Source organism: Varanus komodoensis, unplaced genomic scaffold, assembly GCF_004798865.1.
Source record: "Varanus komodoensis strain SLA01 unplaced genomic scaffold, ASM479886v1 scaffold74, whole genome shotgun sequence".
NCBI classification, from domain to species: Eukaryota; Metazoa; Chordata; class Lepidosauria; order Squamata; family Varanidae; genus Varanus; species Varanus komodoensis.
Window position 1 is genome coordinate 3,181,648 of NW_025336401.1, and position 15,221 is coordinate 3,196,868.

The window sequence follows — 15,221 nt, forward strand, 5'->3', positions numbered from 1 at the left end:
GAAGAGTCTTGAAGAAACACTAATCAGAAATGAAACAACACTGATGGAGCAAAAGCGCGTTGAAAGGATGAGACTCCATCCGTGCGCCGTAACAATTCTTACAGGTGAATAAACTGTTCAGGCAAATGTCTGGAGTGAAAGGGTGTCAGATTTTGGCCCCATGCAAGCCTTAGTGGGGAGAACATTCCAAAGATGGGGCAACAGAACCAGGACAACCTTTTGTCTGCCGTTAGCCACCTGACTTCTGATGTGTGGGACCTGGAGAAAGATTTCAGGAGCCAAGACTGGAAGTTCTGGAGACCCCCAAGCAGCCCTCCAGCTGCTGTGGAGCTGTTTGTAATGAGTCGTGAAATGGGGAGGGAGTGGAGATCTTACCCCTTGAGCTGCAGCGAGAGGAGTGCTGAGTGAACAGAGAGACAGGACCTGGCCCACTGAAAGTTGCAGCACATGTTAGTAGGAAGAAGGAGGTGGAAGTCCAAGAAGAGAAATGGACAGGGAGAAAGCAGCAAAGGTAGAAAGTAGGGGTAATGTCCAGAGAGTGTTGGCTACTGGGTGCAGATGGTGGTGATGATGATGATGATGATGATGATGATGATGTATATCTGGATGCAAAACTGGAATGTGCCAGTTCAACTACCTTATATAGGGACAGCACACAAACTTTGTATGAACTTTGATAAACGAGCGTATCTCCATCCTTTATTTGGTTTTCATTTTTTTAAACCCTGCTTTTAAAAGTAATTAGAAGCACCTGCACACATTCCATTTGTTTATGCAAAATGCAGTACACCAATTATGTTCGAAAGAAACATCCAGTGGGTCCTTTGTTCCATCTTCTGTCTAACAGCTCCTGTGTTCCCTGTTTGTTCTCCAGGACATATCATTTATGCTTCAAATGTGGTATTGTTTAAGTTGTCAGTGGGAATGAAGGCATGTAATTTTATTATAAGGCATGCATAGTGCCTCTTGATCTGACACCCTTTCATTTGTTCTTCCTGAATTCTGACATTTTATGGCTGAATGGTGGGTAATGCTACTGGGAGGTGGGGCGAGGAAGAGGGGGAGGGAAGGGTGGCAGGCACAGTGGGAGACAAGTCCTCCTGAGCTGGTGAGTTACTTGCTTTCCCAGGGAGGGTCCCTGGCCCAGTGGAGCAGCACCCACCTTGCAGGAAGGCTCCAGATTCAACCCCCAGCATCCCCAGCTGAAAAGACTTCTCCTGGAGAGCCACTGCTTCTGGTCTGTGTAGACAATACTGCGCTGGATGAACCTGGGGCCTGGCTTGGCATTAGACATTTTCCTGCATGCCCATGAGCATCTCAGAGGAGCAAAGCTTCTTTGAATGCAGGAATTACTATCCCAGAAAGGCACGGGGTGGGGGAATAAATTTCACTGGTGGCAGAGGCTTAGAGGCAGCTGGAAATGTGCTTATGATGCAGATGTGTGGAACTGGATGCACCAGAGGACGGGGGAGCTCCTTGCTAAGTTGCCTCCAGCAGAGCTCCTGAAGAGACATGGCGTGGTGGGGTGGAAGGTGATGATCACCATTGCCAGATGTTTCCTGGGCGAGACCCACGACCTCTGTGCACAGGTTACCCAATACGGTGAATTACCCAACTCTGCAGGTTGGAGCATCTCTTGGGCTATATGGGGGTCTCGCTCAGCAGTTACAGTGGAACCCAGCCTGCCCCACCAAGCAGCCTGTGGGCTCTCAGAAGGAAGGTCTATCAAGTCTTCCACGTCAATGTGAGGACTCCAGGGGTGCAAGCAAAGACCTAGACTTTGGTTCTCTTGGCTTATAGCGAAGGAGGCAACACCTGTATTTATTCATAGGCAGACAGAGCAGAACCTGGGGGCTTCCAGGTGTTCACTCCATCAGGTGTTCCAAAGTCCACTTCCCCATGGTCTTGATGTTTCCCTTTTCATTCCCTCTGTTGGACCTCTGTCGTGTCTAGCAGTTTGTGTACTTCTGGGAGGAGACCTTGTGTCTCAGAGCAGGGCTCCTACACAACTCCTCTTCTTCCGCCAATCCTTCCAAGAAAAGAAGTGCCTGGGTTCCTTTCAGCATTCATTTCTGAAATAAAGAATGACCTGGTCCTTGTTAACAAAGAACCGTGCAGCTTGTTACGAAGTCTATCTAGTCTCTCTTTCTTTCTCTCTGCATGTGTGTGTGTTTAAAGAAACCATTAACTTAGATATTGTGCCTTTGAATTATATATTTGGACACTGAAAATCCTTTAAATACGACTGGTCCTGAAGAAAGCGTCACTGGATCCAGAGATGGCCACTAACTATAGACCTGTGGCCAACATCCCGTTTCTGGGCAAGGTGTTGGAGCGAGTGGTGGTGGGACAACTCCAAGCACTCTTGGATGAAACTGATTATCTGGATCCTTTTCAGTCCGGCTTCAGACCCGGGTACAGTACTGAATCTGCCTTGGTCGCCCTGTATGACGACCTGTGCAGGGAGAAGGACAGGGGGAGTACATCCCTGTTGGTTCTTCTGGACCTCTCGGCGGCTTTCGATACCATCGACCATGGTATCCTTCTGGATAGACTTGCGGGATTGGGGGTTGGAGGCACTGCTTTGCAGTGGTTCCGCTCCTATCTCGACGGTCGATTCCAGAAGGTAGTGCTGGGGGACCATGTCTCTACGTCATGGCAGCTATGCCATGGGGTACCACAGGGCTCCATTCTATCCCCTCTGCTATTTAACATCTATATGAAACCGCTGGGAGAGGTCATCAGGAGGTGTGGGCTGCGGAATCATCAATACGCTGATGATACCCAGCTTTACCTCTCATTCTCCACTAATCCAGGTGAGGCAGTGGCTGTGCTGAACCGGTGCTTGGCCGAGGTAAGGGAATGGATGAGGGCCAATAAACTGAAACTTAACCCAGACAAGACGGAGGTCCTGTTGGTTGGCGGATCGGGTTTCGGAGAGGGTGGATTTGACCTGGTCCTGAATGGTGCAACACTCCCTCTTAGGGATAAGGTCCGCAGCTTAGGAGTACTCCTCGACCCGGAGCTTTCTTTGGAAGCTCAGGTGACAGCGGTAGTGAGGAACGCCTTCCTTCAGCTTCGGCTGATTAATCAGCTGCGCCCCTACCTGGAGTACGACTGCCTGGCAACGGTGACACATGCGCTGGTGACTTCCCGCCTAGACTTCTGTAACGCGCTTTACGTGGGGCTTCCCCTGAAGACAGTCCGAACACTTCAATTGGTGCAAAATAGAGCTGCCAGGTTGCTGACGGGGACGGGGCGTTATGCTCACAGGACTCCAGTCCTCCATCAGCTTCACTGGCTTCCCATTGAAGCCCGGGCCCAATTCAAGGTGTTGGTGATGACCTACAAAGCCCTAAACGGCTTGGGTCCTGGCTACCTGAACGAGCGCTTACGTCCGTATATGCCCGACCGCCCTTTGAGATCTGCGGGAGAGTCCCTTCTCCGGGAACCCTCCATGAAAGAAATTAGGAGAGTAAGTACCTGGAGGAGGGCTTTCTCTGCGGTGGCACCCAACCTATGGAATTCACTCCCCAAAGAGGTCCGCCTGGCACCGTCGTTACTGGTTTTTCGGCGCCAGGTAAAGACCTTTTTATTTAAACATCATTTCAATTGTTAAAACATATGATCTGGCCTGGGCAACTTCTTCTTCCTTCTCTTTCTCCTCCTATATTTTTATTTTATACTGATAATTTTAATTTTGTATTTGTAAATCAATGTATTTTTTGTATTTTTATATTTAATAGTAATTTATTATGTACTATTGTATTTCAATGTATTTTATCATGTTGTAAGCCGCCCCAAGGTTTCGGCAAGGGGCGGCATAGAAATGTTATAATAATAATAATAATAATAATAATAATAATAATAATAATAATAAAGCTCTCTAATCGGATGGCATGTGAGCTCGTAAAAGGCCATCATTCCTTTGGGATCTGCTCTGAGTGCAGCAATACTTCTCTGGTCTGTATTAATATTCACAAGGTTTGAGTCACCGAGAGAAGAAACGCTTTTGCTCACTACAAAGTGCCTTTTCAGAGAGCAAATTCCGCTTCTGCACTGGCAGAAAACCGATTCAATAAAAGGGTGCCTCATTACGCCACAATTTATAGAGCGGATTTGTCACACTTGGAGGAGGGAGAGGGAGAGCACATGGGAGAACCAAGTGGGACTGTGTGTGTTTTGGCTTTTTAAGAATCCCCATGAAGGGATCTCTCTCCTCCATGCCCCCCAGTTCTCAACCCCCCACAATTTTTATATCGTGGTTTTTCTAGTATGTTTCATTATCTGTTTGTATACTATTGTCTTCAGTTTATGGCATTATATTGTCTGGACCACCCAGAGGGCTTCAGCTGCTGGGCTATACAGAAATGAGAGGAAAGAAGGAAAGAAACGCAAGCACATGTTCATCTCCTCTTTTTTTTGCGTGGGGGGGCACTACTCTACTTCTATACACAACGCAGGCTCTCTGTAGCAGCTGACCCCAACACATCACCCTTCAAAGGTGTTGGAATACAACTCCCACCATGCGTGGCCAGTAGAACCTTGCTGGCTGGAGGTGATGGGAACTGCACTTGCAAGACATCTGGCAGGGCCAGACTGGGAAATGTGCCCTTCCAATGTACTCCTGCAAGAAACTCTTGCAAATGTTGCTTCAGGAGCCTGACAGTGGAAAGGGCACACCCAGGAAATTTATTTCCCATTAAACAATGTCACTTTCATACCATCCTATTATAGAAACACAATGGCACTTTGGGTCTTCCCCCCTTGGAGTATTTATCCCTCTCAGGGGTTTTTATTTATTTTATTTCTGCAATCTTGGGGTACTGTCTCTGCTGAAAATTCCTCTCGTGCATGGATGGTCCCCCATTGTGCCTAGACTGGGACCTGTGCAGGGAGAACACATGCTCACTGTGAGTGTGTGGGGTCTCATCCTGGCCTGTGCGTCGTGGAACCAATGAGAGTGGGAGTGGGGCAGCTCCCTGGGGCTCTCCATTGACTTTGGTGGGAGGGTCTGAAAGAGCTTCCCGGAACCAGCCACCTCCAGATAGGACTACCACTCCTATCATCCCCAGGCAGCACGGGTGGTGAACTGTGCGAATTGTGGTCTGACACGTCTGGAAAGCGCCAGGCAGGGGAACGCGGGTCACCTCTTCTGTAGATGTGACAACAGACTGTTGGCAGTGAAGGATCTGACCCCAAGCCAGCATTGGGACCGGCCCGTTCACAGAGCGAAAGCCAGGCGGGGCCTCCTTGGCAGAGGAGGGGCAGTGGTCCAGCCCCCAGCTAGTGCCGTGAAGGAGGAGGACCGGCTCCGACTGGTGGGGTCACTGACCGACTTTGTGGGCAGCTTCCGTGTGGTGCTGCGCATTGAGCTCTGGCCCCCTGCCCCAGGGCGACCTTTCGTTCTGAGCTGGGCAGCTCTTCCATCATGCCAGCAGGGAGAGCACTTGGGCCTCCCACCTCCGACTGGTGGGGACAAATAACGAAATCTTGAGTCCAACCAACATCCATCTCCTGCTAAGTGTGTCCACAACTCGGCCTAGCTTCTCCCTTGTACTGGTGGAGCTCTGCAGCGGCCCTGCGGTTTCTGCACTGACGTGACATGGGATGGGCATGGAGCCGGCACTCACGGCTTGTTTCAGAGCGAGCTGCCCTGCCCAGCAGCCGAACCTGAGGAAGGTCGATCGAAAATATAAACTAAACTCAAGCCGCCGCCTCCCGCCCTGTTGTCTCCACGGAACATGGCCTCAATCCCACCCATCCCTGACACCTCTGCGGGCGCATCACCGGCTGTCATGCATCTGGGGAATGTAGCAATCCTGACAGCTCATCAGAGAAGGGCTGCCAGCTCACACTGCTGAATGAGCGAGTGGGAAGGTGTTGTCTCTTCTGTGATCAAGCTTTCGCTGGTGGAAAGCAAACGCAAAAAATCTCATCTTTGAACTCGGCCAAAAAGTCCTCCGAGGAGGCACCAGAAAGCTTTTATGGTTTGTTCCCCGAGAACCTGCTCCTTGTTGTAACCAAGTGAGGGTCACTGTAACCCTATGGAACACAATGTTTCTCTGGGCTGGTCTCCGGCAAATAACCTTTTTAGGGGAAGTGTACAGTAGCCATAATGCAAGAACGAAGAATGCCATTGCACGAAGACAGGGGAACTAGGCAACGTTTCAATAGGAGAAAGGACTTTTCCTGAAACCAAACAAAACAAATTACCCCCCCCCAGAAAAAGATAAATTTCTTTCTCTCCCTAACTTGTTTTGGTTGCCAAATTTGGGAAAGCTTGGATTGTTGGAAAAAACACTGGAATTGGGGGTGCGGGGGGAGGTAGCAGGCATTTAGGCTGAGTGTCCATAAAGAGGCAGAAGAACAAAGATTGAGGGTTGTGAGGAAGAAGAAGGAAGGACAGAAGCCTTTGTCCCAAACTCATAAAAGTTGGGGGCAGATTGGAATCAAGTTTTTAATTCTAAAGATGATTAAGGGACTTGGGAGTTGTAGGATGTTATTTTTCTGTCTAAGTAGGAGGACAACATAAATTCCCCTTTCTGTTCCTGTAAGATGGCTCTTATCCTTTTTTTTTTTTTGGGATTAAATGTCCTCCATTTTTTCCTATGGATCCCAGGTATTCAATAGGCAGCCTTTCCGCCTTTTCATATGAAGCACCAGTCAATTCAAAAGGTGCGAAGAGCCCTTAGAGTGATGAACAGGGATAAAGCACTGTTGATGGGGTAACATGTTGAGAAAAAGTGACCCCCCCCCCGTCCCTCCTCCTCCTTCCCCTTGTCGGCTTTTCCCCACATTAGCTGGAAGGCATGTTTTTTAAAGAAAGTTCTCCACCTCCCACACAGTTCAGCAGTGAATCTGTGAGCACCCTTCCTGCAGTCTGAGATTTTGCAGAGAGGAGAAATGTCTTTCAGATTTTGTGGGGCTGGATTTCCAAAGAATTATTTGGGCTTGCTCCCCTTTTAACTGTTTGGCTGACACTTCTCTAGGAGGGCAGCACATGCTTCGGACCACTCTGATCTCAGCCTGAGCTGACCGAGGGTCCAGGGCATCCTTGCTGACAATGGATGTCGTTCTGGATAAATACGCAAATGCTACTGAGCTCTCAGCACCTACACTTGGCAATCAGACAGCCTGGCAAAGAGGGTCTGAAGAGGTGCCACTCGGATGGGGGACCCTCTGCACCGTGTATGTTACATACGCCACCATTATTTCAGTCGGTCTTCTTGGGAATGTGGTCCTGATTAAAGTCTTCTTCAAGATCAAATCAATGCAGACCGTCCCGAACATTTTCATCACGAGTCTGGCTTTTGGGGACTTGCTTCTTCTGTTAACGTGTGTGCCAGTGGATGCTGCTTGTTATGCGGTGGACACCTGGCTCTTTGGAAGGATCGGCTGTAAGCTCTTGTCGTTCATTCAGCGAACGTCTGTCGGAGTATCTGTGTTTACTTTAACGGTGCTCAGTGCTGACAGGTGAGTGAGAAGGAATTTTAACTGATCCAGGGTTGCTGGACTGCAAGATGTTAAGTGGAATATCTACCTGAATTAGAATGGGCCTTTAGTCCAGTATTCTGAATTTGTCAGACTGGGACACTTTTGCTGCAGTATTTTTGTTCCACCTCTTCACTCCTGATTTCCAAACAGGAGTTTGGAAATATCCTTTGGACTGGGATGGATGCAGAAATACTGACCCATGTGCTGATATGCCCATGATAGAAAAGCTTTGTAGCCAACTCTCTGATGGCCACTGGACAGCCACCTGAGAGGGAAGGCTTAACTGGGAGTCCTGCGCTGAGCAGGGAGTTGAGCTCTCTGGCCCCTTCCAGCTCCTCCTGTGTGACAACATGAACGGTGGTGCGTTTTCAGCAGTTCCGGGATATTTGAGGTCTTTTCTCTGGTCTGTGAAGGAGAATGTGGCAGAATTCTAAGGGAGGAAAGTCTGTGTTACAGGTTGAAAATGCCTAGCCTTAACAGATAGTATCTGGAAAACCATTTTTATTTAAAAAAGCTTAAAATAACATTCACCACCCACCAAGGTGAAAAGCTATGCTGTAATTTGTTGCTACCTAGTGGTTCAGTAATGCAATACATGAGGCTCAAAGACAAAAGCGTGAAAATGATGGAGAACATTTTGCAGCCAATTTTCTGGTGTTCATGAAGTCAAGCCAAAAGCTTTAATCCCAAACACCAAATTTTATGTTTAACAGACTGGGACTAACAAATCTGGCTACTGTTGAATTTCATGTATTCCTACTGCACACTAACATTCAAAAGTTAGGCATTTGTTCCTGGAACAGCTCCTAGGCCAGAACCAAACTCCTGGATTTGGATCATGTGCAAGGCATGGTATGAAAATGCCAGGGTGACCACTGCTGGAGACCTGGGTGGGGGCGGCGGCGGCGGGAGGGTGGGGGGGGGGGGTCTTGTCTGTCCAGCAGCATGCCTTGCTTTTAACCCTCTAACATTTTGTCCTCCATTGTGATCCCTAGATACAAAGCGATTGTGAAACCTTTGGAGCTGCAAAGGGCCGATGCAGTCCTGAAGACCTGTGCCAAGGTGGCTTGCGTCTGGATCACCGCCATGCTCCTAGCTGTCCCCGAGGCCATATCCTCTGATCTGTATGCCTTCCACATTCCCGAGAAAAATGGCTCCTTTGAAACCTGTGCACCCTACCCAGTGTCTGAACAAATCTTACAGGAGGCCCACTCTCTGGTGTGCTTTTTAATATTCTACATCATTCCACTAGCTATTATATCAATCTACTATTTTCTTATTGCCAAAGCACTGTACAAAAGTACTTCCAACATGCCGGCAGAAGAACACGGCCATGTTTATAAGCAGGTATGTCAAGATCTGATGTTTGGCCATGTGCCGGGGGACGCTTTCCTCCCAGATGGATGAGCCCACTGACCTTGCACGATCGAAGGCCATGTCCATGCATGGTGGAAAAGCCACCTGGGTGAGGCTTGGTGCCAGAAAGACCCAGGGCTCAGTACTCTGCCCCAACCAAAATACATATGCTTTGATGTTTCTCTGTATCTGTATAAGGACACTCCTATTTATAAAATGGGATGGATGGAGACGGGGGAATTTGAGTTCAGAAGAAAATCTCAAGCTGAAAGATTTCGGGGGGAGCATATGCGCAAAATATTAGCTAATGTGGGGAGGGGTTTGATGCAATAGAGGGCCCTGATCCACAGGGCCCTGAATGTTTATTACAGCAAGTGGCTCTGGACAGCAGGCTGATGGGGCAGGGTGCCTCCCAGAGAGTTGGGGAGCCAGATGGAAGTCTTAAGATTCCAACCCTAGTGGACCCACTCCCAGCACTACCTCTGAAAGCCATACAACTGGGAAGCGAACTTGGACTAGTTAAATGCTGCTCCACCAGACTTAATAGTACTGCTGAGCTGCGTTTTGCGCTGCACTGCAAGAATGGTCCTGGACCACCCTGTCTCTGTAAAGCTCAGATCTGCTGCGGCGACAGCAAAGGCCAGGTTTCTGCTCTGGGAAGGGGAACTTGTCTTCCTTCTTCATCAGGCAGGATCCGATTTTCTCAGCTGCTTAATGAATGCCCAAGTCATTGAGGACAGCTACACGCAGCTGTGCTTCTGTGCTGATAAGCAGCAAATAGCAAAACAGCAGATGTTTTTGTTTACTGCAGAGAGAGATGGACTGGCGGGACATTTCTTCCCAAGTCTGGTCATATTAATCAGAAAAATTAGGCTGTGTTGCACCTAGTATATAGAGAGACCTGTAGCCGGGGTGGGTGGCTGGGTTATCACCTATGTTACCTCAAACCCTTTTACCTGCAGAATCCAGGGGTTATACCTGGAACCCTCCACTACTGAGTTAAACCAAATGTTTCTCACTAGTAGCTGGGAGAAATGGGATATCACACATACATGTCTGGCCGCAGATGTGGCATGAAGACTGGCCTTTAACAGTCTTTTTACGTGAGCTTACAGTGAAAATGTCTGATAACTCCCCAAAGCTGTAGGACTTTTTCCTGTCTAAATGTGCACACAAGCATGCCCTTAATATATGCTGTAAAACTAACTCTGGTCTGGTATTCCATCTATTGGTGAATCTTTCATATTTATAGAATATGAAATATAGAATGTTTACTTGACACTCTTAACTGTTAAACTGCAGGTGAATCCATTTTCTCAAAATCTATAAAGTTTGATTAGTGATTCTAGATATCACTTTACCAATGAGCAAAATATGTTTGACAATTTATTTGCTTGAACTCGCTTTAAAATTGGACGCCCCTGAAATTTTATTTTACTTCTCTTACATGCAAATAAATAGGATTACAACAGAGGGGGTTCATTTGCTTTCCTCCATCACATCACTTAGAGCTCCTATCTAGAGCAATGCTGCTGTTTTTGACCCTTTGCTCTAGTGACTTTGGGTTTATTTCCTTTTAAGAATCATACGTTGAAATATTTTTAAAAACCTATTTTTGCATGTATGTATTCTTTCTGCAGATTGAAACCCGGAAAAGAGTTGCCAAAACCGTGCTGGTCTTAGTTGGCTTGTTTGCCTTCTGCTGGCTTCCTAACCACATCCTTTACCTGTATCGCTCGTTCACCTACCATGCTTCAATAGATACGTCTGCATTCCACCTGGTTGCTACTATCTTTTCCCGGGTTCTGGCCTTCAGCAATTCTTGTGTCAACCCTTTTGCGCTGTACTGGCTGAGTAAAAGTTTCCGTCAGCATTTCAAGAAAGAGGTCTTGTGTTGCAAGGCCAAGGTCCCTGCACGACGATCCAGCATCACTCAGAACAATACGCCTACCAGAGCAATGTCAGTCACAGGCTCAGAAATCAGTGTTACTCTGCTAACAGATTACAGCATCACGAAAGAAGAGGAGAGTGTGTGATTCCATCTACGATGGAGGACTGTTAACATGCCAAGACTCATCAGGACTGAAGCATGCTGGGCTCTAGAAAAGAGATGGGAGTTTCTTCTTGGTATAAATGTCAGGGCCTAGTAGCCTGCATTGTGGGGAAATCACACCCAGGCGCAAAGAGAATGCTTTCACTGTAAAAGCCATCCCTTCCACGTGAATGAGCGGTTCCTGCCAAGCTGCTTTTCTAGCCCCGTCAAATTTGATAGTGCCGCCAAAATGTTTTCATACTCTCTTTGCCATCACAGAGACAAGATAGATGGTTCACCAGACTGTCTGTTGACTAAGACACGAACTTTAAACAGCACTCAGAATACTGGAAAGTGGGAAAGGCACTAAGTATTTTGATCTTCGACTGAAGACTGAAATGCAATTAAAAATGCAATCCTATACACATGTATGATGCAGTAAGTCCCACTGGACTTGGTGGGAATCGCTTCACAGCCAGCATGCTGTAATCAAGCTGCACAGCTCTTTTCAGATGGAGCTGAAGAGACGGAACAGGGCAACCCAGACGCATGGCTCTTATCTCCATGCCACAGGTGCGTGGCCCATGGTAGCCCTCCCTCAAATAGCTCTAAAAGCTGATTAGGCAAATGCATGGAGGAAAGTGGCTATTAGCTACTGCCAGTCATCATTAGTCCCAGTGGTTCCATGGAGTCTTGATGGTTGGCAGCATTATGCCACTGAACAGCGTCTTGGGGGTTTTCCACTGAGAAAGTTCAGAGGCAAGCTGCTGGACCAGATAAAGGTGCTTTGACCTAGTGCAGACAGGTTCTTCCTCAGTCCTTTAGTTGTGGCAGGTGCTGATTGATCCAGTCTATTTTCTTGTTGGCTCAAAACTGGGGGAACTGCTGACACAAGAGGCAGATAAATACTACTGATGAGTACTTTGTGGTAGAAAGTTGCATGGTGAAGTGATGGCTTCCCTTCAGATATGTAATGCTAAGTTTTATTGCCCCTAAACAGGCTTGGTATGTGTTATGTCCCACAGTTTTACAGATGAGACTAGAGACCAGTTGGTATCATAGAACAAATTTTATTACCTGCACAGGGTCCAGCACAATCTCACAAGGGTGGGATTGAGTGCCGGCCCCTCGTAGAGAGGTAGCAGAATTTTTATACCCGGTTACACAAAAAAAGGAAAATTGTTTCTTGGCAGCATAAAGCAAGCTATCATGATTTACAGAAGCGAGACGATTTGTAGCTCTGATACACAAACGGCGCAGCCTTGCAGTTTGTCTATATTCTGATAACAGTGGAGACGCTCTGCAGCTGGTCTATCCTTATAAGTTATTACCCCTTTGATGAAACTTGTCTATTTGATAAAGTAACACTCTGTATGCATGAAGTAACTGATACCCCTTCCATTAGGCTATTTTTTATTGAGATCCCAACTGGTCCCAGGCACCAAGGGTTCTCCCCACTTGCCCTCTTGGACATCCAGTTGGTCTGTCACAGGAGTTCACACAGGGTTCACAACTCTCCGTTCCCCCCTCCTCCCTGCTGGACAGGATATACAACATGACTGTGGCTCTCTGGCTAAGTGGTCTTCCTTGGTTTAGCCTAAGTGGAGTGAAAGGGGGCATTCTTGGTAACGCTATCATATGAATGTGCCCACAAACATGTCTACTGCATTGTATGTGTTATTTTGTTCTCAAGCCAGTTGGGTCAAGTCCAACAGTATGCTGTACTGTCTGGAGCGTACGGATCTCTTCTCGTGATTCTGGGGATGTTCTGTGTGTTACGTGATAAGCTAATTGATTCGCAGGATATATTGTCATTGAGTGGGTTTGCGCAGTCACTCAAGCCCACCAGACCCCGTGGGTTAAGGGTGGTGGGTGGTTTCTTAGCTATGCTGATCACACATCTTTGCCAGGTTTAGATGACATGACAAGCTGTGGGCGTAGCTTGAATATTCAAAATGGCCACCCTTCAAGAACTTTTGCAATGCTTGGAACAAGAGCAGGAGGCCTGCCTGGGATTTGGTAGTTTAGCTGATGCTGTATCCATTGAGTCAAAGTATGTAAGAAATGGGGATCCAGGTCTTTACTCTGGGAGATCTTTGGTTCTGGAAGATAAAACCTCCCCCTCTCCTCCTGATCTTTCTTTTTGCCTTTCTATCCTGCTTCTCATAGCTGGCTTGTTGCTCTTTTCTTTCGATCAGCCTCTTTTCTTTGAAATATAATGTTCTTATTTCTACTGATGTTACAAGTTGTTGCACAATCACTATTTGTCATCTGAGCAGGTCTATTGTCCTGTACTCAATTGCTTTCAGTAACTTTATTCTGTGATTTAATCTATTACTGATTTAATAAAGTTTGTCCTTGCTGGAGGAAAATGAGGTGAGAATTGATCAGTTCTCCAAAATTCTCTATACCAAAAGGAGCTATAGGAATGTGAGATGTTTTCAGAACCAGCGCCTTTCAGTTTCAAGAACTATGCCCCACTTTACGTAAAACTTTTGTGACTACAGATGTTTCTAGATGCAGGAATCCCAGTACTAACAATCAGAAGATGCTACGCAACTCTTCATCTTTTCTTATTTAACAGATTTTCTATGGAAAATAAAAGGATAGGAAAAAAGTTATGGGGAAACACAGGAGGACCAAGAGTGGAAGATGACAGTGTCTAGATCCCTCATAAAATTCTGCAAATGATCACGCAACAAATTCTGTGCATTGTGATTGCACAACAAAAACTTTGCATGGAAACATCCTAAGTCCTGTTATCAGTGGAAAAGATTAGTTGTATTAAGCACCCTCATCAAAACTGGGCAAAATTCAAATTCAGAATGTGAATTCTTGATGCTTGTCTTCTATTTGTAGTGCACATTTCAACCCATGAGTTCTTTTCCAGAATGAAATATAAAATCAGCTAGAGAAGAATTTTCTTCATTGCCTTCCCATATACAGTGATACCTCTGTTCATGAACTTAATTCATTCCGCGATTCTGGTTGCAACCCGAATTGGTCACAAACCAAGTCAAATTTCCCCATAAGGTTAAAAAGTTTTAAATAAATAAGTAATTTTTTTAAACCACAAAAATATGAGCCACGTCCCTGGGCTGTGGAGTTCACAAATGGAGGCAAAATTTTGCCAAAATTTCTGTTTGCGACCTGATTTGGTCATGAACTGAGGCATTCGTGAACCGAGTTACAACTGTACCTGGCCTGGTAGAAGCAGAAACAATAAAGATCTCACTGGAGGTCTCCCTTTCTTACCGGCAGTTCAAATGCTGCTACACAGCTGTACAAAGGATTCAGTACGCTGAGAAAATAACATTTCCAAGAGTCCCTTACTGGAAAGTGTGACTTTCAGCAGAGTTACCTTGTATAAAAAAAGTGTAATATTACAGCTTTTAGCATTACAGGGAATGAATGCAAGGAAGGAACCAGTTTAGATGTTCAAATCAAATCATTTTATTAAAGGCTTTATACTTATTATTGAAGAAGGCTTTCTAGTGCAGCTTAACTACAAGCATCCCTCAACTGAGGGTGTGTGCATGTTAATAAAGGAAGGAGGCGCCATGGTTACTCGCTTTCAGCTGGGTGGGAGCACATGTTGCCGGTTGCAGGGGCAAAGAGGAACAGGAAGGGGAGGGAGCAGGGGAAGGGAACCAATCAAGTTGTACTCGAGTTCTTACGATCCAATACAGTGGCTGCAACGATGCTATAGTGCTGTACCAGTGGACGCAAAGGAGTCAATCCTTCTGAACTTGGCTAGCTTTCCTCTGTGTAAACATGGATCTAATTGGGCTTTAACTAAAATCCCACTTGCTTTTGATGGGAATCACCACACTTACAAGTGCTGTAAGGGGCTTACATAGCTACTCCGAAGCGAGTTGCACCACTTTTAATAGTGCTTATTCCCATGTACATTAGTTTTGGATCATAACCTTATTATAAGTAACTATATTAGGACTGACAGCTATATTTCTGGTTTGCATTGCAGTATTCTGCCCAGGGACTGGGTTGCCCACAGCACTGGCCTTTTAGTCCAAGCTTAGCTATTATGCCCTTATTACAAATTCTAATTAGGATAAGTGGAAACCAGATTTTCCTAACTAGGCTGCTGCTTCTATTTTAAGTATTTAATTTTGCCTGTGTTCTGATTTAAGCGATTCAAGGCTTTAGGTTTCTTTTTAATGATAACATTCCGGTTGGAGTAATTGAAAGCACAGTAATTATGGCAATTAGGTACTGCCATTATACAGTTTCCGCTCCTGCTGCCGTGTTGCATGACTCAGTCACGAAACATTCTCTGGACCAACATCACCACTGTGCTTCCAAAAGAAAATTATTG

General features: G+C 46.4%; 1 protein-coding gene across 1 annotated transcript; it reads left to right on the forward strand.

The window, feature by feature from the left end:
• Positions 1-7,066: 7,066 nt before the first annotated feature.
• BRS3 (bombesin receptor subtype 3) lies at positions 7,067-10,889 on the forward strand. The gene is made up of 3 exons (XM_044452722.1): positions 7,067-7,476; positions 8,493-8,844; positions 10,494-10,889. The coding sequence occupies exons 1-3, from the start codon at positions 7,067-7,069 to the stop codon at positions 10,887-10,889; spliced, it is 1,158 nt and encodes a 385-aa protein (XP_044308657.1).
• The last annotated feature ends 4,332 nt before the right edge of the window (positions 10,890-15,221 follow it).

What these genes read in the sequence shown, in the direction of transcription:
- BRS3 (XM_044452722.1), top strand. Translation starts at nt 7,067, where the DNA reads ATGGATGTCGTTCTGGATAAATACGCAAATGCTACTGAGCTCTCAGCA. An exon ending in ACGGTGCTCAGTGCTGACAG is followed by an intron (nt 7,477 to 8,492) that starts GTGAGTGAGAAG and finishes TGTGATCCCTAG; the next exon opens with ATACAAAGCGATTGTGAAAC. An exon ending in ACGGCCATGTTTATAAGCAG is followed by an intron (nt 8,845 to 10,493) that starts GTATGTCAAGAT and finishes TTCTTTCTGCAG; the next exon opens with ATTGAAACCCGGAAAAGAGT.